General features: G+C 39.8%; 1 protein-coding gene across 2 annotated transcripts in view; it reads right to left on the bottom strand.

Moving 5' to 3' along the window:
- Positions 1-23,137, bottom strand: part of LOC110560660 (contactin associated protein family member 5) — a 755,447-nt gene that overhangs the window by 426,860 nt on the left and 305,450 nt on the right. For both annotated transcript variants that reach the window (XM_060371591.1, XM_060371592.1), the window contains exons 5-6: positions 11,841-12,044; positions 2,726-2,910 (exon numbers count right to left, since the gene is read on the bottom strand). In XM_060371591.1, the coding sequence (XP_060227574.1) occupies positions 2,726-2,910; positions 11,841-12,044 (389 nt within the window). The remainder of the gene's footprint in view (positions 1-2,725; positions 2,911-11,840; positions 12,045-23,137) is intronic.

The raw sequence follows: 23,137 nt of genomic DNA on the forward strand, positions 1-23,137 counted from the left end.
TTAAATATTTAGATTACAGCATGTGGCTCTCCATTTGTATTCTTGCCCCAGGCTCTGTGTATGTCTGAAAGAGCCTGGGTAATTTTCTATTATTTTATTGATGACTATAGTAATTCAGCCAGTCTCTGAATGTCTGATCAGCCACCTCCACTTGAAGTAGAAGGCTAATTAAGCCTTGCAATCAACATTCTAGCAGAAACTTGGATAAAACAAAACAAAACAAAAAATGTGTTATCAGTTGCTTGTGTGAATGCCAATAAAAACAAGGAATTCAAGCTTGGAGGCTCAGTGATGTGACTGCATCTGCTTATTAGGAAGAGCAAGAGCAAAAAGATCACAAGCAGACAGCCACAGAGAGCCCACTAAGCCAGCCAGAGAAACTTAGAAAATAAAAATAAAATTATGAAATGTAGATGAAATATTTAGGGTGGAGGCAGAGTGGTCGAGCATTCGCCTCCCATAAAAGAGGCCCTGGATTCAAACCTCAGCATTGAAAAAAAAAAAAAAAGCAAAAGGAGGAAGGATGGGTTTTCTTAATATAATACCAAAACTAAAAAGACTTTTGGTCATATTTAATGTCATTTGCTTATTTTTTTTACTGTATTTTCTTTTTTTTTTCCTTTTTATTAATTAGAGTTTATTCACTTTGTATCCTCCCGTAGCTCTCTTCCTCCTCCCCTCCCAATCTCACCCTCACTCCTCCTTCTTCATGCATGCCACTCCCCAAGTCCACTGATGGAGAAGGTCCTCCTCCCCTTCCTTCTGATTCTAGTCTATCGGGTCTCATAAGAATGGCTGCATTGTCTTCCTCTGTAGCCTGATAAGGCTGCTCCCCACTCAGAGGGAGGTGATCAAAAAGCAGGCCAATCAGTTCATGTCAGAGACAGTCCGCGTTCCCACTATTATGGAACCCACTTGGACACTGAACTGTCATGGGCTACATCTATGCAGGGGTTCTAGGTTATCTCCATGTATGGTACTTGATTGGAGTATGAGTCTCTGAGAAGACCCCTGTGTTCAAATTTTCTGGTTATGTTGCTCTCCTTGTGGAGTTCCTGTTCTCTCCAGATCTTACTGTTTCCCACTTCTTTCATAAGAATCCCTGCACTCTGCCCAAAGGTTGGCCATAAGTCTCAGCATCTGCTTTGATAGTCTGCAGGGCATAGCCTTTCAGAGGCCTTCTGTGGTAGGCTCTTGCCCTGTTCCCTGTTTTCTCCCTCTTCTGATGTCCATCCTCTTTGCCTTTCTGAATGGGGATTGAACATCTTAGCCAGAGTCCTCCTTCTTGATTAGTTTCTTTAGGTGTATATATTTTAGTAGGTTTATCCTATATTATATGTCTAATACCCACTTATAAGTGAGTATATACCATGTGTGTCCTTATGCTTCTGGGATACCTCACTCAGGATGATCTTTCACAGTTCCCACCATTTGCCTACAAATTTCATGATCTCCTTGTTTTTTTACTGCTGAGTAATATTCCATTGTATAGATTTACCACAATTTCTGTATCCATTCCTCAACTCAGGGGCATCTGGGTTGTTTCCAGTTTCTGGCTATTACAAATAAAGCTCCAACAAATATGGTTGAGCAAATGTCCTTGTTTTTAATACATACTAAGAAGTGTTGTTTACCCTTTGCCTTGTTTTTTTCTCCCCTTTCCTCCTCTGTGATTTTCTCTCAGGGATCCCTCCCCACCACCATCCTCCTCTTTCTCTTCTCCTATTCTCTACTACTCTCTCTGTCTCATTCTCCCCACTCCTGTCTAATAAATCTCTACACTCCAAACATAAAAGTGTGTTTGGTATGTGAATACTCCTTGTGCAAAGAGTCCTCATGCATGTGTGTGCACATTCATATAGCAGTCAGAGCTCCACACTGCATGTTTTCTCTTACTCTTCTCTTAGATTATTTATTTATTTTAACATGTTTATTCATTATTTATTTAGTAAGTTAGTGTGGGAGAGATATGCACCTGCCAAGGAGGACATAAGAATGTCAAAAAACAACTGAGTTGGTTCTTGCCTTAACCTATGTAGGACTCAGGGATTAAACACAGATCATCATACCTGGCAACAAATGTATTTACCTACTAACCCTGGTGAGATACCAGCCACTCAACTCACTTATTTTCAATTTTTAGTGATAAAGTCACTCAACTGGGAGCTCACCTCTTAAGTTGCTTTCCAGCAAGCCCTAGTGATCCTCCTGATTCTACCTTTCCAGCTTTGGGATTATACACATATATACAAGTCTCATGAGGTAACTTTTTATTACATTTAACAGTTATAAAATTTAAGAAAATATAAAATCAGTAGGACCAAAAAAAATCACAATTTTAAATTGGAAAATAAAATAAAAGGGAATGACTTAAGAGAATCTAAAGTCTTTCCCAGAAAGTGTTCTCGATCAGATCACTTGCTCCTGATGGGTAGTCTGGCTGGACCACAGAGGAGGATATAGCCAGCCCGGATGAGACTTGATAGGCTAGAGTCACTCGGTAGGGGAGGAGGGTCCCCCCTTTCTGAGGACTAGGAGAGGGGCAGGGGGAAAACAGCTGGAGGGTGAGACCTAAAAGAGAGGACAAAGGGGGATACAATGGGAATGTAAAGTGAATAAACTTAAGCAAAAAGAAAAAGAAAGAAAGAAAAAAAACCAATAGCTCAATGTACAACCCTTCCTCCCACTCCTCACTCCTGAAAAACTACGGGGAGGGTTGACTCACCTCATAATCAAGGTCCAGGGCATCGGTCTCACCCTTGGTCCGGAAGTGCTGTGTGTTCGTGTCCACAGTGAAGTTTGCCTGCTTGCCCACACGCTCCAGGAGAACTGAGTGCCAGTGCTGGTCATCCAGGAGGCTACCCAGCATGGCTGAGGGCTCGGTGCTACTGAGCCGGGATTTGCTTTCATCTGCAGAGGGAGGAAGGCAGAATGGAATCTTACTCTACAAGTACATACCACCAGGCCTTCTGCAGGAATCACGAACTCTTTTCCCTCAGATTCCAGAACCCGGTTCTAGCTCAAATGACACACACTCCACAACAGGAAAAGTAGTGTTTTCAGGAACCGATAATTGCATGGTGACAACAATGCTTATAGTATTGGCTACAGGAATAAGATTGAAAAGTTTCCACATTTAGAAATAAACATAGTTAAATATACACACACATTTTTTTTTGAAGATTGTGAATGAAGAAAGCAAATTTTGAATCACCTTGGGAGGAAGCTAGTGGTCATACAGAGTGTGTCTGTGCACACAGGAGCAGACATACCTATTCCAGCTGCAACCTTTGAGTAACTACTGTATGAACTGAGTCCAATCACCGAAACAGTTACAGCCACCGCTACACACAGAGAATTTGTCTCAACTTTAAAGGGAAGCTGTCATTATTGACATATATTTTTTGAAATCTTTGTGAATTCTGTGTGTGCATGCTTCTCTGTGTATGTTCATGTGTGTGTTTGTGTGTGAGTTATCATAGCATTTTTAAATATGGGTGAATATGATATTTTAGATGAAATTAAAAGTGACAGTTAATATATAAAATATCCAACACTTAAAATTCTTATTTCATGATGTATCTTAGTAGAATAGAAATGTGCAAATGCACACTGAACACTGCTGAAAATCGAATAAAAACTATGAATATACAAAAATCTACCACATTATTAAAAATATTTTTCTTCTACATTTTAGAGTTAGAATAACTCTTAATAGACAGAAAGAACACTATTAAATTATATTTATCCTTTGTGACTTACTGAATGCCTTCTGAATTACAAGGAGTTTCACATGTTTCTTTGGCGGCTTTGAAGAAGAGTTCAGTGTCTTGAATATGATGGATGAGTTCTTCCTATGGTCCAACACTGAGATATGTCCATATGCACAGTTCCAATTTTTATTACATGTATTTACTTATTTATGTGGGATGGTGTAAGTGTGGGCATGCAATGTTGAGCACACCTAGGTCAGAGAAAAAGTTGTAGGAGTTGGTTCTTTCCTTCTCTCTCCTGAGACGTAGGGTTTGAAATCAGGGTGTAAGGTTTGACGGAAAGTACCTTTGTCCACTGAGCCATCTCACCTGCCAACAAGTTTACTTCTTAATTGACTCCAAAAGAGGAAGGTGTGAATAAATTCCATCCAATCCTTCCTTAGTTGTTTTTCACTAAAATTCGTATCTTACATTAATGTTAGTGAAAAGTGTTTTGATAAAATAAATTCCCCCCAAAAAAAACAACCCTGCTATTTGAAGATTAGTAGCTTCAAATTATATTGATGAAGAAAGAACAATGTTCATCTAATGAAGCCTCCCCTGGAAATTTATACTGTTGTTATGGAAACCATAGAAAAGATAATTCTCAGCAAACTACTAAAGTTTTTATCTCAGGACACCTGTTTCCTGTTTTATCTCAGTTGCATTTGAGTTTTAAATACCCCATTTCAACACATTTTCAATTTATTAAGAAAAGATAAAAATGGGCAAGAAGAGCTGAGAAGAATACAAATTACAGTGAGAAAGAAGCTGGCTTTATGACAGAAACATAAAGGAAATTTATTTATGATTAAAAGGAATTTTCCCTTTAGTTTAAAGATAAAATAAGTACTTCTTAAGCTTTGTTTTAATGAATATGGGAAAAAAGTGTTTGCACTTTTAAAAGATGTACAACTTTTAGATTTTTGCATGTATTTAATATGCTTGAATGTTTTGTTCACATGTATATGTGTGCATCATATGAATGCCAGAGTTTAGAAGAGGACAGTGAGTTCCTTGGAACTGAAATTATGAACCCAGAGTTGTGAACTGCCTTGTGGGTCCTAGGAACAGAACCCAGTTTGTCAATGAGGGCAACTGTGTTTTTAACTGCTGAGCCATTTCCCAGCAGACAGTTAAGTATCTATTTTTAGTATTATGTGGGAGTTTGTGTGTCTATATCTGTGAGTATATGTGTGCACTAGAATGCAGGTGCTCATGAAAGCAATAACAACACCCCTAATCTTCTGGAGCCAGAGTAGTAGCCAGTTCTGAATCTCTCCATGTGGGTACTGAGACCTGGATGCTCTTCCTCTGCATTCTTAACCACTGAGTGATCTTTCTTTTTTTTTTAATTAAATCTTTATTGTTTAAATATTAGTTACAGCTTATTAACTTTGTATCACAGCTGTAGCCTGCTCCCTCATTCCCTCCCAATCCCACCCTCCATCCCTCATCTCCTCCTCCCCTTTCATCTGACCCTAGGTTATCAGGTTTCTTCAGGACTGGCTGCAATGTCCTCCTCTGTGGCCTAGAAAGGCTGCTCCTCCCTCAGAGGTGGGGGGGTTAAAGAACCAGCCATTGAATTCATGTCAGAAATAGTCCCTTTTCCCCTTACTAGGGTACCCACTTGGATAAAGAGCTACCATGGGCTATATCCGAGCAGGGATTCTTGGTTATATTCATACATGGTCCTTAGTTAGAGATACAGTCTCATAAAAGACCTCTGTGCCGATATATTTGGTCCTTGTGGAGCTCCTGTCCTCTCCATGTCATATTAACTCCCTCTTCTTTCATATGATTCCCTGCACTCTGCCAAAGGTTTGGTTATGATCTTCACCAACCCTATATCTGACAGAGGGCTGATATCCAGAATATATAAAGAACTAAAGAAGTTAAAAAGCAATAAATAAAGCAATACAATTGAAAAATGGAGTACAGAGCTAAATAGAGAATTCTCTGTAGAGGAATATAGAATGGCAGAGAAACACTTAGAGAGATGCTCAATGTACTTAGCCATCACAGAGATGCAAATCAAAACGACCCTGAGATTTCACCTGACACCCATCAGAATGGCTAAGATTAAGAACTCAAGTGACAACACATGCTAGAGAGGTTGTGGAGAAAGGGCAACTCTCCTCCATTGTTGGTGAGAATGCAAACTTGTACAACCACTTTGGAAATCAATCTGGTGCTTTCTCAGACAATTAGGAATAGTGCTTCCTCAAGATCCAGCTATACCACTCATAGGCATATATCCAAAATATGCTCAAGTACACAACAAGGACATTTGCTCAACCATATTTGTAGCAGCTTTATTTGTAATAGCCAGAAGCTGGAAACAACCCAGATGTCCATCAATGGAGAAATGGATACAGAAATTGTGATACTTTTACACAATAGAATACTACTCAGTAACTAAAAACAAGGAAATTATGAAATTTGCGGGCAAATGGTGGGACCTAGAAAAGATCATCCTGAGTGAGGTATCTCAGAAGCAGAAAGGCACACATGGTATATACTCACTTATAAGTGGGTACTAGACCTACAAGATAGGATAAACATACTAAAATCTGTACACCTAAAGAAGATAAACAAGAAAGAGGACCTGGGGTAAAATGATCAATCCTCACTTAGAAAGACAAATGGGATGGACATTGGAAGTAGGAGAAAACAAGCAACAGGACAGGAGCCTACCACAGAGGGCCTCTGAAAGACTCTACCCAGCAGGGTATCAAAGCAGATGTTGAGACTCATAACCACTGAGTCATCTTGACAGTCCTAATGATTACACTTTTAGCTTCATGTTATTTCACCTGCTTCCCATTTTCATGGGAAGGGGAGCACAGGATGGTTGGCCAGAGAGTTCCAGGATTCTACCTGTTTCTTCCTTGCCAGTCCTGGAGTTATAAGTTTGTGCTACTGAACCCAGCCTTTTTATGTGGATTATGGAGGTCACATTCAGTCCCTCATTCTCAAGCAGCAAGCAAGTTACCAAAGAGTCATCTCTCAAACATTATCAAGTTCTTACACAGCTAAAATTGTATTCTTTGGGCATTTTAAAAGATTTATTATTATTATTATTATTATTATTATTATTATTACTATTACTATTATGTGTTTGTGTGCATGTGCACACTAATGAAGAACAGAAGAGGGCACTGGATCTTCTAGGTTATGAGCAGCTGTGAGAGGTCTACCACAGATCCAACCAACCAAACTCCAGTCCTATTGCAAGAGCAGGAAGTGCTCTTAACCACTGGGCTATCTCTCTACACCCCTTCATACATTGTTTTAAGCATTCTTGAACACAACTCAGGAAAAAAAAATAACGTTGGTGTCACAGAAGCTGTGTGACTTACACAAAGACACAGAGAATTAGTTACTGCGCAGGTCCACTTGACCCCAGAGCTAATATTCTCCCCATTTTTCTCTCTGTTGAAAGGATGATGCTCCCATTCTCCCCTGTCTCTGTGTTCTTACCACCTGTATTCATCCCTGCCAGCTTGCTGCTTGAGAGTATTGTGAGAAGTGAGGGGCTCTTACTCTGAAAACATCAAGAAAACAACTGGATGAATTGGAGAGCTGAGCACTTTGGTGAAAGAAAGTGGTGAAATACAATGGCAGAAGACATTACATAAAATGCCAAGGCAAATTACAGCTCCACAGGTTAGCCAGGATCTCCTGGCATAACTCTGTAGCAAATTTTAAAATTATAGGCATGACTCACAAGTGATCTCTTAAGGAGCCAAGTGAGAACATTAAATATTACGACAGTGTGTGTGTGTGTGTGTGTGTGTGTTGGGGGTGGGAGGGCTGCAGAGATGGCTCAGTCCTTAACAGCACTGGTTGCTCTTCCAGGGGACAAGAGTTCAATTCTCAGCAACCACATGGCAGGTTATAAATGTCTATAACTCCAGTTTCAGGGAATCTGATGCCCTTACACCAATAAGCATGAAATAAAATTAAATAAATCTAAAAACAAACAACCCAAAACAAAACAAAACAAACAAAAACAAGGGAAGTGATTCCAAGTGGCTTGATTCCCCTTCTACCAGCTGTCCTCTCAAGACAGGCCAAATCACTGGTATCACTAAAGCAAAGAAATACAAGTTAACTTTGATGAAATGTCAAGTAAAACTTTTAGACCAATAGTGCTAACCTCACTGCTTAATTGCCAGTAAGTAATGGTTAATATTTACTGCCAGTTTTGCAGGCCCTAAAATCATGTAGAATAAAGACTTTTGTACATGTCTGTGAGAGAGTTTCTAGACTGGGTTGAGGTAAGAAGACCCACCGTAAATATAATAAATGTGAGCAGCAACTTGTCATGGGTCACGGACTGGGAGTGAAAGGTGAGGAGAGAGTGAGCTGAGCATGAACATGCATCTCTGCTTCCTGATTGCAGATGCAATGTGGCCAGTTATAAACTCCTCTGGATATATCTAACCAACTATGATGGATTGTACTGTTGAATTGTGAGATGAAGTAAGTCCTTCCTTCCTTAAGTTGCTTTGGTGGGGTATTTTGGCACAGCGGCAGGTAATGAGTACATAGTTTAACATACGTTTGTTTAATAAGTTACAGAATTTATAAAGAACTTTTCACACCCATTCTCATTGTCCAAAACATTTTCCTCTTACTTCATAATGAATTCCAAAGAACATAAGGTCTCCTTAAACAATCGTCCTCAGAGCGTAATACATAAATGTTGGCCACCTGATATTTAGTACAGTACTCTTTGATGAGGACATATAGCATCTTAGTGATCAGTGTCAGGACACTAGGTAAGATTCAAAGAGCCTTCAGATCTATGTTTTCCAGGTATACAGTCACAAGACCTTACTTAACTGACAGGCATCATGGAATGTGGTTAGAAGTAATACATAGGGAGACTGGAGATGTAGATCAGCTGTTAGAGTGCTTGCCTAACACCCATGAGGTCCTGGGTTCCATGTCCATCACTGCATAACCGGGGCATGTGGTGCCCATAATTTCAGCATTCAGAGTTGGAGGCAGGAGAAGTGTCTTTCAGAAGAGGTGATAACTCTTCTATAAACACATGTCATGTGACTTAATAAAGTGCCTGAATTTCTAAAGAGCTATAAAATATATGTTCACTGGTTTCTTTAGAGTTGATGAAACTCACCACTGTCTGGATAAGTTGTCACTCAGCCCATGGCTTTACCACTGAACCCTTCACCTGGCCCCCAAAGTACACATAGCTCTGCGAGTGTCCCATGACCAGATTCTCACTGCTCCACATCTGTATGTCCTGGGATAACCCAATATTCTACTTCAGTTCAAATACATTGAAGTGTTGTAAGGATGAATAATCTGCATGCTCTGTTGATGTCTTTTTCAGTACTTAACAACTCACCAATCACACAATTCTTCTGCCCTTTGATTCTCCCATCTGCCTGTATGGTTCTTACTTTTGTAATTTTACAGAGGACAAATTGCTAAAGGCAATTGAATAGAATCCCATGAATGTTGGGAGGGCAGACACTCTGCCCCCATGGATTAAAGAGTAAATCTCAGGCCCAGTGATTAATTAAAAAAAAAATCTGTATTCTATACTTGGAAAGTAGGACGAGGACAACTACTTAGTGAAATTTCACCATAAAAACAATTCTGACCAAAGAACACAGCACAGATAACTAGATGATGCAAACTGCCACTTTAACAGTAGTTTGTTAATATATTGTCTCCAGTTTATCCTTCTTCCTTATTTTTAGTATGTGCTTAAATATGTGTGTGTGCATGCATGTGTGCATGGGCAGGCACACAAAGAGAAGGTAAATCTCCAGGGCAGTTCTTAAATTACTTTTCATCTTGTTTTAGATTTGTTTGTTTGTTTAAAGCAAGGTCTCATACTCTCTTAGAACTCGCCAAAAAAGCTAAGAAGGATGGCCTGCAAGATACAGGGATCCTTGTGTCTCTGCTTCCCCAGGACTAGGGTTACAAGCATGTATCACATCTGGCTTTTTGTAGGTCCTGGGATTTAGTTCAGGTCCTATTCTCGTATGACAAGAAAAGTAGCAACAAAGTCATCTCCCCATCCTGTGGCTTATATTCATCTCTTGTGTTAGGCATTGATTTTATGAATTAAACTTGGAAATCAGTAGGTTCTTTCTACTTCTTTAATTCATTAACACTTTACTGCCTGATCCCAACCTCTTCCCTCTTCTCTTCTCAGTTCCATTCTCACCTCCCATTACTCCCATTCCTCCTCTCCTTCTCAGAGAAGGAAAGGTCCCTAAGAGGTACCTACCCACCATGGTACCTTTTTCTTTTATCTACCATAGAGGCCAAGAGGCTTCTTGAGCTTCCACTGAAGAAGGATCAGAATAAAGGCCCACATTGCCTTCTTCTTGGACTGAGGCTACACAATGTAGATTCTCATGTTCTCCAGATGACTAAACTGTAGTTTGTTCTAATGTCCCCTCTATACTTTGAGCTTGTACCCTGTATTAAACTGCATTTTTCCTTCTTGTCTACTAGACAGTAAATGTGAAAGGTAATGTGTTTCCTCTCCTTTATACTAATAAATATTAACAGGGAAACAGGGAGGAGTCTCAGACAAAATATTTCCTTTAGGGCCCAGAAAGATGGCTCAGCAGGATAAAGACAGGTGCTATTGAGCCTGATAACCTGAGATGGATTCTAGGGAACCACATGGAAAAGAGTGAGACCCAGCTTTGGAAAGTTCTCCCAAAGTTTTACTCCTGTGTGATGACACACCACAAGCACATATGAATAAATCAATGAATATCTTTAATTTTAAAATAAAATATGCCACTTTCTTTTTGCTTCAACATACATCATTTCTTTTGCTTTTTCCTAGAGGAAAACTCATTTGGTTCTCTTCATTGCACTTAGGAACTCAGAACCTACCTCCTGTGGCCTGTATTGTCATTCTTTTTCTCCATGAGAAGGTCTAAGGGAGCCCCTCTTTTTGTACTGGGGTGAGAGGATGGTTACAATGAATGTAGACTGGCAATTATTACCTCCACTAAGGAAAAAAAAAAACTATTTGTGATTTCTCCTGGCACTTAGTTGTGTTTTTTTTTTTTTTCAATGTGCCGAGTCAGCTCAATTATGAGACACTCATTACAGCAAGTACATGTTTAAAAAAAATTAAGTTAATTAAAATTTGAATTCTTATCATTGTAAGTATGTAGATTAAAAGATATTAAAAAGTGATGTGTAGCTTATTGTCTTTATCAGAGAATGATACCTCTGGCAGGAGGAAATTGAAAATAAGTGCTGTTCTACCTTTATGAAGATGAAATATATGAAAATAAGTGCAGTTCTACTCCCATGAAGAAGAAGGAAGTAAATCACTTAGACAGTAGTCCAGTGACTCCATTTGATATGCAGGAAGATGCTTCCATGCATGTAATAGTGATCTTGTAAAAATGTCAGTGAATATGAACATGTCCAGACCTGCATTTGAATTCCTACATTCATATCCTAAAATAATAATAATAATAATAATAATAATAATAATAATAATAATAAATGTGTGCATGGCTGTGAGTGCCTTTAAACCCAACACCAAATGACAGAAATAGCTGGACCGTAAGAGCTCGCTGACCGCTGAGCCTAGTCCTAAGTACAAGTTTCTGGGCCAGTGAGAGGTTGTCTTAAGGCAATAGTACAGAGAGGATGAGATACCAAGTGTCTTGCTCGGTTCTCCACAGTTATGAGCATATGTATGAACACCTGTATATTCATGTTCATAAAACACACACACACACACACACACACACACACAGACACCACTCCATACATAACAGATTGCCAGTGCATGATAAGGCAGCACAAGCCTGATGATTTCAGTTCAACACCTAAAACTCAGTTTAAAAGCCAGCTGCAGCAATTCATGCTTAGAAACCTCAGCTTCTGGGAGAGGTCAGGAAGGGGAAATAGGGACAGGAAGACGTTGGCATTTGTTTGTCAGTCTCTGGCCAAATCAGTAAGCTTTGAGCTCAGTAAGAGGCTGCTGCAAAAGAGGGTGCGGGCAGTGATTGAGGACCAAACCTGAGCTTCACCTCTGGCATCAACAATCACACTTATGCTTACCCAGGTTCAGGTAGAGGGCTAGCCTGCCCTTCTGGAGCTCCAGGGTGATGTGGTCTCCACGTTGTCCTTCTCCATGGAACAGAACTCCATCTCCTTGCATGCTTTTGAACTTTAGGGAGATCACATCTTTGAGGGTGCTCATTGTTTTCTGATTGAACCTGTACAAAAGTGAGCTTCGGCCATCAAAGTCAGCAACATCCGATTCTAAGAGCAAAGAGAAGAGAGAAAGGCACATCAGTGTGTTTCCTCATGGCAGCCATTATTGATTCTCATCTTTGCTGATGCTCAGGTCACAGGAATGTTCCTGAAATCTGGAAGATCTGTCTTATAAGAAGGCACATGGAATAAACCAACTTAAATGGAATCCAACGAATCATTCATTTTTTGGCAACAGATAAACACCATACTGAAGTGGAAACTGATATTAGTGACTGTCAAACAAAACAAGGGAAGAACAGCAACAGGTCCTGGGTGGGAGCTGCCACATAATTCCCTCCAGTGAGATGTATTAAGTAAGAGAGCATCAAGGCTGTGATTGCCCTCCAGATGGGAGGGATAGCATTAAACAAAAATAGTACAATGCATGGAGATCTAGGAATGATGGAGCCTGAGAAGGAAGGGGAAACTTGGTTTCAAGCTTGTAGAGGAGTTTCATTAACAAAAAAAAAAAGAGGGAGACAGGGAAAGTGAGAGAAATACCTAGCTACTATACTAGGGATACAAAGAGAGCTCAGTGGAGCTTCCTTAGAAAGCAACATTTAGAGCTCCAGTGAAGAAATCCCTCTGAGGAGTCTTGAACCCATCCTCCAAACAAATTAAATGCCTGATATTTTATAACCTTTCAGGAGTGAATAACAGAATGTTCTTAAGCTCTCTGCCCCAGAAAGAGTTGCAGGGAGCTGTCTGTGGCCTGCTTCAGGCTATGTGATCTGCCATAAAGGTGCAGGCTCATGCTCTGAGAGTGATATGCCAGCCTGTGTTTAAGAAGGTGGGATGGCAGCACCACAGACACCTGCATCAGGCTTTTCTGGGACCAGTGACTGGTCAGTAATAACCTCTTATGACTTACTCATTTGCTAATTTTATTGTGACAATTATAACCATTTGATGTCTTCATCTTAAGCTCTAGGCTGGAGTTGAAAAAGAGATATCCTTTATTATGGCAGCTGTGGATGATTAGTTAAGTCCTTTCTAGAACCCTGCATTGAGAAGTCTGAAGATATTTCTGAGGTTTAGTGGGAAAGAACAGCCAGTGAGTGGAGACTGATAATTTAAACAGAGGGATAAAATAGCATATATGTGCTTTCTGGGCTGGTAATATGCTGTTTCAGAGATTTATGCAAAACATCCAGTCACTATTTTTATGCTTTGGCATTGATTCTTATCTGAGACACTCCTTTTGTTTAGTTAAACAAACGTATGTAGCACCATGAAATCTCTCAATATGTGCACACATTGTCTCAAGTCAACTCAGAATAAGTTTATCTAGTTTCTGAAATATGGCATTTTGTTGAGCAGTACAGCCTGTTTTCTCTGCACATAACATGCTCACCCATTATGACATTAGAGTAGAGATTAGTTCTGCCTCATAGCATGGTAAAGAACTAGCCAATGCAATATAAAAGTATCTCAGTCTATGATAATTGTGAATGGAGCTACTCCCACTACCTAGTAACAGGAAGTGGGAGGAGGGTCATAGGACCCTCAACTGGTAGTCAAGCCATTATTCTTTTCTGCCTTCCCAGCTGGGAGTGGCCTTGTGAGATGAGTACACAAATAGTGGAAGTTTAGGGAAGGGGGATGCTGTGTAACTTCCATGACATTGTCATCCACAATAAGATGGAGACTTGCAGTGAAGCTGTGTTATTCTATCACCAACACCACTTATTAATTCCTCACTAATGCTCTGCAAGTAAGCCTAATGAACTTGTATGTTTGTCGAATTGGACTTTGGTGGTATTCTTCTTTGGTCTCTCTTCAATGCACTATCTGAGGTGAATAGACATTGATTATGCTTTTTTTATTCTTCACACTAAAATTGTATATAGAATACCAGAGCGTTATTTAATCCAACCTCAACTTAGTTGTATTCTTTCTTTCTTCACTACCCTTTTGTCCCTACTCTAGCTTTTAAATCCCAGCTCTTTACTCTCATTTTTCTTGATATCTGTTTAGCCAAATTCCATGCATGTTATCATATAGTATTTAACAGCTTCATGTCATTTATCATATTACTCCCGAGCTCTGTCAGTATGACAGCACAGAAAGTGAAAGTAAAGAAGTCATGAGTTAAACAAACTTATGAAGTATATGCATATATACAAACTGACAAGTATCTGCCAAGAAATCCAGTAGAGAAATTGTTATATAGTGTGTTTGTGTTCACAATCATGTACATATGTAGGTATTCACATGTAGTTGTATGTGGAGGTTAGAGGTCAGCACTGAATATCTTCTTCTCTCATATTCTACCTCATGGTTTTGTTGTTGTTGTTGTTGAGACAGCCCAGGTTGTTCTTGAATTCACAACACTTCCAAGAATGGCTTTGAACTTCTCATTGTCCTGTCTATTTTCTGAGTACTAGGATTGCAATAGTGTAACATGTGGCTGATTTTATGTCCTGGTACCGGAAACAACTCAAGGCTTTTTACATGGCACACACTCTCTCTACCAGCTGACATGCCTCCCCAACTTGCATTTTTCATTGAATGTGGTTCTCAGCCAATAGGTGGATTGGATGTCCAGTGAGCTCCAAGGACCTCCTGTTTCCACATGAAGGCTGAGATTAGAGATGTGTGTCACTTAGCCAAGCTTTTTACATGTGTGCTGAATTCATGTTGCCATGCCTCTTTACCACTGAGCAATCTGGAGAGGCCATTGAAAGAATTATTGCAGGATACTTGCATATTCTTTCACTATTTTTATTACAAAAATGTACTGTTATCTGTTGTTGCTTCCATAATACAAAATGAAAGACTATTTAATTACAATTTGGAAGGAATTCATCCTGTATCATATTAGGAAGGTAAAACAGATGTTAAGAACTGTGAGGACAGGATAGAATTATCCTTAGTTGAAATCCAGAAGCCACAAAGCCTCAGTTTTCCAGGATTTACTAGCAATGAAAATTCTCATATTGAGTATTAATAATGACAACTTAATTATTTTTTTCCTGTTCAAGGATTTTGAATTATCTTTAATAAACAAGATTTTTAAATGAAAAGAAAAATCATGTTTTTCTATAATTACCCTCAGAGGAAAATTCCACAAATTATTCTTTACATATATAGTTTTTAAAAATGTCCCTGATAACTCCAGATTATAAAAAGCAACTGGCCATATTTAGAGAGGTTTTTCGAGTCTCCTAGTGGTCTCCTTCCCACTTTATGCTAGCACTACATCTATGTTAGCACTGTGCTCACTAGATGTCAAGCTGAACCTGTTGACCTCTTGGCACTGTTGTCCTATCTTGGGTAATGAGCATAATGGCTAGATAGAACATGAGAGGTATAGTTTGCCATCTAGATGACCTATGCAACTTTATGTTTTTACCAACTTAAATTTATACCTAAGACATCCACATTAGAAACATGCAAAGCCTGTCTTTTAGAAAAAACAAAAAACAAAAAAACAAAAAAACTTCAGTGCTGGGACTTGAACTCAGTGAGTAAAATGTCTGCTGTGCATCAATAAGTACTGGAGTGTGCTCAGCTCCCCAACATTTCTTTCAAACAACCAGAAGTACCTATTATCCACTAACTATGGAAATATAGACAGGGAGATCAGGGGGACACACTGGCTAGCAAATCTAGCTAGCAAACTCCGGGTTCAACGAGAGACCTGTTCTCAAACAAAGAGGCTGGAGAGAAGACTTAGTGGCTAAGAGTGAGTGATGCTCTTTCGGTTCCTAGGTGGTTCACAACAGACTAACTCCCAATTCTGGTCACCTAATGCCTTCTGGACTCTGAAACCACCTGTACTCTCATGTGTGCATACTTCCACCCACAAATACATACTCATAGTTAAAGATAAAATTAAATAATTAAATAAGGTGGACAGAAACTAAAAAAAGACACCTGATATCCACCACAATGCATAGCCACACTCACATGACATGTGCATGTGGAGAGCACACACACACACACACACACAAGCATGAATAAAGTGTTGACATGAAAAGAATACGGACATGTTGGAAGAGAAGACATGGGTGGAGACATTTATGAACACATTGCATTGTATAAATGTATAAAATAATCAGAGAATGAATAAACAAGGAAATAAGCAAATAAATTGATAATGTAATAATTAATTGTGCTAACACAAGTCACTTGATAAAACATTATAATATATGCCAATGTGCCACCTTACCAGGAACACTGTTTTTTTAAATCAATATGAAATACCTTACCAATCGTCATTGGGTTCACTAGAAAGAAGGCTCTTGAGACTGTGAACTAATGCTCTATTTGATGGCACCACACCACCAACTAATGGTGCTATTTCACTCTAGTGTCATGTTTTACTGCCCAGTGTTTGCCAGGTTGAGCCCAAGTTTCCTACTGAGTCTTATTTCCACCAGCTTTCACTGGTGCTGTTGAAATATTCCACCTGTGCACATATATATACTGCGGATACTTTCTCTCTGCTGATGGCTTTCACTCTGCCGCTGTAGTGGCAGCTGGAGTTTGTCTGCCCAGGAGTGCACAGACAAACCACATAGCACCAATCAGTTCTTGAAAAGGTGAATGTAAGTTATAGTGAGACTGACCAGTTTCAAAAGGCCCAGCTGCACAAAGGTAGCATCAGTATGCTGGTGCTGAATGATACACTTGAGAAGAGATGGACATAGTTGCACAAAGTTGGGAGTTTGGTGAAAGGACAAAGAACACAGGAAGTTCAGTGATAAGACCAGGTGATGGACAGCAAGGACTCTACTTTTCAGCATACTTATTCCCTGCCTTCTGAGAAACACAGTGCAAGGGATGACACATGAGCAGGAACTGAAAATCAGTATTTACTCACAGGAGCATTAATCCTGCCTACTTGGGAAAAATGCAGTTTTTAAACTCCAAATTCTCACAGCCTGGAGAACATCACTCCTTTGTTGCAGGATAATCAATCACACTGTGAACCCCAAGATTGTGTACTGAAAAAAAAATGTTTCTAGTTTTTGTGTTGTTCAGCCCTAGCACACACCATTAATCCATGAGCTTTCTGTAAATAGTACTAAATAAAGTCAACCATAGGTCAAGAGGCAGAGGCAAAGCAAGCAACCAGTTGACAAAGAGAAAACATAAGAGAAAAAACATGGAGAGAGAGAGATGGAGTCCAGAAGAAGAATAGAAAGGCACACAGGAAGTAGAAATAAGGGAGGAAATGCATTCATTTAAATGCCTTAGGCCAGGAGCCACATGACAGTTTGTAGGATGATTTATATACCTTCCTCTTCCACCTGTGTATAGTATGAGCTTTTTCTCATACTTACTCTATCTGTCTATCTGATGCCCAGACAAAGGAATGGAGTCTAGTCCTCCTCTTCCAATGGACTTCTTTCCTATGCTGATCTTGATGCTCCACTCTCCAGTGCCTAGTTTCTTGCCACAATCCTACACTGGTTACCTATAATTACATATTTTTAGTAGAGTCTGATTCTTCTCAGGCCATGTTCTGTGTGTGTTGTGGAAAAACAAAGATGGACAATTGTGTTTTCATTTTTTAGAAGCCATAGAAGACTACTATGAGAAGAAGGCTGACTGAGTTCTTGAGAGTGTCAAACATATAAAACCTATAGTCTTCATTTCTTTGCAGAATTATGCATAGTGATATGCTTGTTTTAAAACTACATGCATACACACAGAGATACACCTTGTTATTATTTTACACTTCCCACTTTAGTTCATGATCTTACATTGGAGTATCATTGGCCACCAGAACCCTTTGAAGCCCTGAATTCCTCAGTTCTACATTCTAGAACTCTCCTTTTCCAATAACATCATTGTCTCCCCTTCATTACTCCCTGTCACATCTATTATGATCTTCATTCTATATACTCTTGAAGTTTTTGGATAGTCTAGAAGTCTTATTGATGTGATGAAATATTAAAGACATGCATTAGCTCCACAGGAATGATCTTCATGTGGTCCACAACACTTAAAGAAATCTAAGTTTCTGGTAGAGAAGAAACATGTAAAAATATTCTATTCTCGTTCTGTAGCTTATTAGTTGGCAATCCAGGCAGCTAATTCTTGACTTGCACAAGTTACATTTGTTTCTTTTTTCTGTTTGATGAGGCCTACAAAAGCCTAGCCAACAAGGTCACAATGAGAAGTATAGAATTAAAGACACCTACATGTGAAAACATATTCAATATTATCTCATCGCATTATTAACCCAAAGAAGCTGTCCAGTGAAAAAGATTGTGTGAGAGAGATGAAAGCGGTATGAAGACTGGTGTGAATGAATTATTACAGGGTTTTGAATGGGGAATCCTTCATAACTTTTCAAAAGTCTGAGAGTATATATGAGTATTCAACTGTACATAGGACATCTGTATCAACTCCCATGGCTCAGGGGACATGCAGTAGAGGGATTGAAAGAATAAAAAAAGCTAGAGAAATATAAATGGGACTCATAAGATTATACTGTCTTAAACCCATAAAAAAGGAGAAACTATTTTTTACCCTGGAAAAACTCTCACTAAGGCTAAAGAAGTAAATAATTCTTAGCTCTCAGGAAGTTCCAAAAATATAAAAGATTCATAAAGTCCTTCTCCAAGAATGGCTGCTGGGGAAAGATGATTTTCTGATCTATCCAGCTGCCTACAAGTTGTGCAGGCAACTCCAAGGATACAGCTTTGGTGATTTGGTGCCTATGCTGGTGTGGGCTTTTTTTGCAATGCAAAAACAAAATGATGACGGCTCATGCTTGCTCCTGTAATTAATTCCTCACCTATGGTCCATAACTAATCCCCCAAAACTCATGGGTTTTTCAAACTGGGTTTTTGTAGAATCTGTTTTTGGGCTGCTGTCAATTCCTTGTCTATGTCAAATATGTATTTATATCTCCCCATAAAACAAATAGTTACCCAAGGCAATATGTGTTGATCATAGTGATGTGATTATTTGCAGACATAACATATTAACTGCCCCACTCTTAGGTTCTAGGTGGGGATTCACAATGAAAAGTCTAGTTCCCTCTAGACTGTGGGTCATGACCACTTTGGGGCACAAACAACCTTTTCATAAGTGTCACATATCAGATATCCAGCATATAAGATTCACATTATGCTTTATAAGAGTTATAAATTATAGTTATGAAGTGGCAATGAAAATAACTTTATTGTTGGGGTCACCACAACATGAAGAGCTGTATTAAAGGGTCACAGTATTAGGGAGGAGGAAAATCACAACTCATGTTTCAATGTTTGACAGTTGATTGGTGATGCCTGTGGTATCCATTATACTTTCTAACTCTTACAGCAATGAGATGTTCCCTTCTTTGAGCACACATTCAACCTGGTAGGATGGTGCAAGCTTTTCTCCTAACACCACTTATAAACAGAAACATTTTTCTCAGCCAAATACACTGGACATTTACAGTATTAATTAAGTTGCGCATGAATTGCTACAGCCATTTCACAGATGGAGAAGCAGGAGTTCAGGAGAAGTTTTGAAGAAGGATTAAGTGCACACACTGAATAAATAATCCCTTCTCCAGACACCTTGGAAATGCCTAGCATTCCCGATATCACTTGGATAAACAGATTTAAAATGATAATAATGCATCATAATGTTTACTGTTGCTGTTAAACAAAGATTTTCATCATTAGATGTTATTATTCCTCTGTGTGATTGGCTTATTTGGACTTCAATTTGTAGATAGTGTCAAGTTTTAGACATTAATTTTTTTATTTGCTGTATAAATATCTTGACATAGTCCCTTTTAAAGCTATAAGATACTTAAAGAAAATATATAGATATACAGGATACCATAAGATGCTTCCAGGTTAGAGATGAGATCTTATTTTTTTTTTTTTTTTCAATGCAGTTTATTCAGGAACATTGAACAATCCTCGGACCCCGGGGAAAGCCAGCCCATAGCTTAAATAGCCTCTGGGTAGCCAACCCAGGCGTGCCACGGGGGCAATGCAGATAGGTCCACATACATGGAAGCAAGCCAGATCCTCAGCCTTAGCCAAATGTGGAATTGTTCATGACAGAGAGCACTCACCATCGGGAAGGTGGAAGGCGGAAACCAGCTCCATCTTTAAGGCATAGCATTCCGCAGCTCTCTACAGTTCCCCCTTTTTGTTTTAGACGCATCAGGCAAGAGTAGAGGTCTGATCTCTGATATTAGAAATAAATTGGGACTTTGTACAGATGTTCATTTAAGTGTCATCCACCCAAAGAGCATCAGACCGTCCGATACCTTTTTCTCAGAGGCGGGACCTGGGGCATCAACCCGCATGCAATCAGACATGCTCTTCTCTGGGTCCAAAGCGGCTGACCCTGAGTGCAGTGCTTAGCCTCGCATCCTGAGCGTATCATTTTAGCTTTTTATGGTATCCAACCATGCTTGGGGAGAATGTCCTGCTTCAATGGCTGTAAAGGCCTGAATGATCATGGCTGCATCACACTGTTGTGAGACTCTAATCTTGCATATATGAACTTGTGGGACACAATGAAAGCAGTGCTAAGAGGAAAGTTCATAGCACTAAGTGCCTTCAAAAAGAAATTCGAGACAGCTCATTCAAGCACCCTAATGGCTCACTTAAAAACCCTAGAAAAAGAAGAAGCAGACACACCAAGAAGGAGTAGACGGCTGGAAATAATCAAACTCAGGGCTGAAATCAATCAATTGGAAACAAATAAAACAATTCAAAGAATCAATGAGATCTTATTTTTAAGGTATTGTTGTATTGTGTGGTTTGTAATATCTCTCTCTCTCTCTCTGTCTCTCTGTCTGTCTTTGTATGTGTGTGTGTGTGTGTTTATAGGTGTGCACTGCTTTTGTGTGTATGTCTATATTGTAAAACAACTTTCAGGAGTCAGTTCTCTTCTACCTTTTTTTTTTTTTCAATGCAGTTTATTCAGGAACCTTAAACAATCATCTGACCCTGGGGAAAGCCAGCCCACAGCTTAAATAGCCTCTGGGTAGCCAACCCAGGCGTGCCACGTGGGCAGTGCAGATAGGTCCACATACATGGAAGCAAGCCAGATCCTCGGCCTTAGCCAAATGTGGAGTTGTTCGTGACAGAGAGCACTCACCATCGGGAAGGTGGAAGGCGGAAACCAGCTCCATCTTTAAGGCATAGCATTCCGCAGCTCTCTACAGTTCCCCCTTTTTGTTTTAGACGCATCAGGCAAGAGTAGAGGTCTGATCTCTGATATTAGAAATAAATTGGGACTTTGTACCGATGTTCATTTAGGTGTCATCCACCCAAAGAGCATCAGACCCGTCCGATACCTTTTTCTCAGAGGCGGGACCTGGGGCATCAACCCGCATGCAATCAGACATGCTCTTCTCTAGGTCCAAAGCGGCTGACCCTGAGTGCAGTGCTTAGCCTCGCATCCTGAGCATATCATTTCAGGCCTTTACAGCCATTGAAGCAGGAAATTGGCCCCAAGCATGGTTGGATACCATAAAAAGCTCTTCTACCTTTTATTTGAGGCAGAGTCTTCTTTTTTTATGTTTTTGAGTACAAGATGTGTACTGCAAATGCACTGGCTCATGAGCTTCCAGGCAGTTCTTCCCTCTCTATTCCCAATGTTTTGTAGGATTGCTGGCATTACAGATGTATGCCCTCATATTTGGCTTTTTTTATGGATTCGAACTCAAGTCATCCTTATTATATAGCAAACACTTGAACTAACAGAGTTATCTCCCCAGTAACATGATTACTGCTTATTAAGAACAACAATATAATGGACAGACCTAAATATTCCTTCCACATTCTCTCACAATTTTGCAATGGCTTACGGAGATGTGTGTGCACTAGGTTAAACAGTCATGTGCTCTCCATAGATTTCTTCCTATGAAAAATGAGGAAGTCAAGACTCAGAAGATCATGCACCTGCCCTAAGGCATACACAAGGTAATGAATTGTTTGACATTGAAGACAAGTTTGGGCTCATTAAATATGGGGTGTTTCAAGGATTTTGTGAGATGTAAAGAACTTTGTGCAGTTTGAAGAAAACATATATTATGAAAAGTCAAAGTGAGCAAGAGAATAGTTGGATTATTAGCCTTTAAACTCACAACCCTGGAGAGGCTAAGTAAAGAGGAATCTAGGGAGAAAGCACACAATTCTCAGGGAAGGGAAATAGAAGAGATTTTGCAGACAAACTAGGAGATGGTGGCAATGAGAGTAGGAGGCTGGTGATCAGGTGTCAGGAGATGGAGAGAGAGCAAGAAAAAAGAGACAGCTGGAATTGGGCAATATTTTGAGGGCTGTGTGGAAACGTACTGTAGTGGAAATTTTCTGGAATCTATGAGGGTGATCCTAGTGAGGACTGCTAGTAATGAGTGATACAGAGTTGGAACTGGCCATCTCTTGCAGCCAGGCAAGGCTCCCAATGACAGGAACAGGGTGCATTTGGTTGAGTTGTTGTACAAGAGAGCTCTGTGGAGATCTCTGAACAACTCAGGTTGATGTTAGTACAGAGAGTTGCTCTCTTCAAACTGACATAAAGGCCTCATTGCTAAGACAATATCCACACACCTCATTGAGCATGGAGAGGTTGAAATGGTGCCTGTGCAAAGCTTTCACCCCTATGTTCTAGTCTCTTTGGTGCAGGAAGGTCATCTATAGGCTGCCTAAAGAAAAACATGGACACCAGCATAACCACAAAATCTTTTATCTACAATCTGTCCTGCTTGCAAGATGTGCTGAGGCAATGATGGCAAAAAAATTTGTGGGAGTAATGGAACGAATGCCTGACTTAACTTGAGGCCCACCCCAGGAGAAGAAATCTATGCCCCACACTGCTTGCATAGCCAGGAACCATAGACTTGATAACCCACAGACCTAGGATGAAACCGAAGATGACTGGTGTAAAAAACAAAATAAAAAAATTACTCCTGATGATCTTTTACTTTACTCATAGATCCACTGAGTTTTCCTCAGGCACCAGATGGGAGTGGATGTAGACAGCCACATTTAGACATTGTGCAGAGAGAGTCTAAATTTGAGGTCTCCATCACGTCCTTTCCCTCCGAGCTTGGGGAACCCCATGAAAAAGGGGACAGAAAGACTGTGGGAGTCAGAGGGTATGGAGGACACCAGGAGACAATA

This window comes from Meriones unguiculatus, chromosome 18 (genome assembly GCF_030254825.1).
Source record: "Meriones unguiculatus strain TT.TT164.6M chromosome 18, Bangor_MerUng_6.1, whole genome shotgun sequence".
Classification (NCBI taxonomy): Eukaryota; Metazoa; Chordata; class Mammalia; order Rodentia; family Muridae; genus Meriones; species Meriones unguiculatus.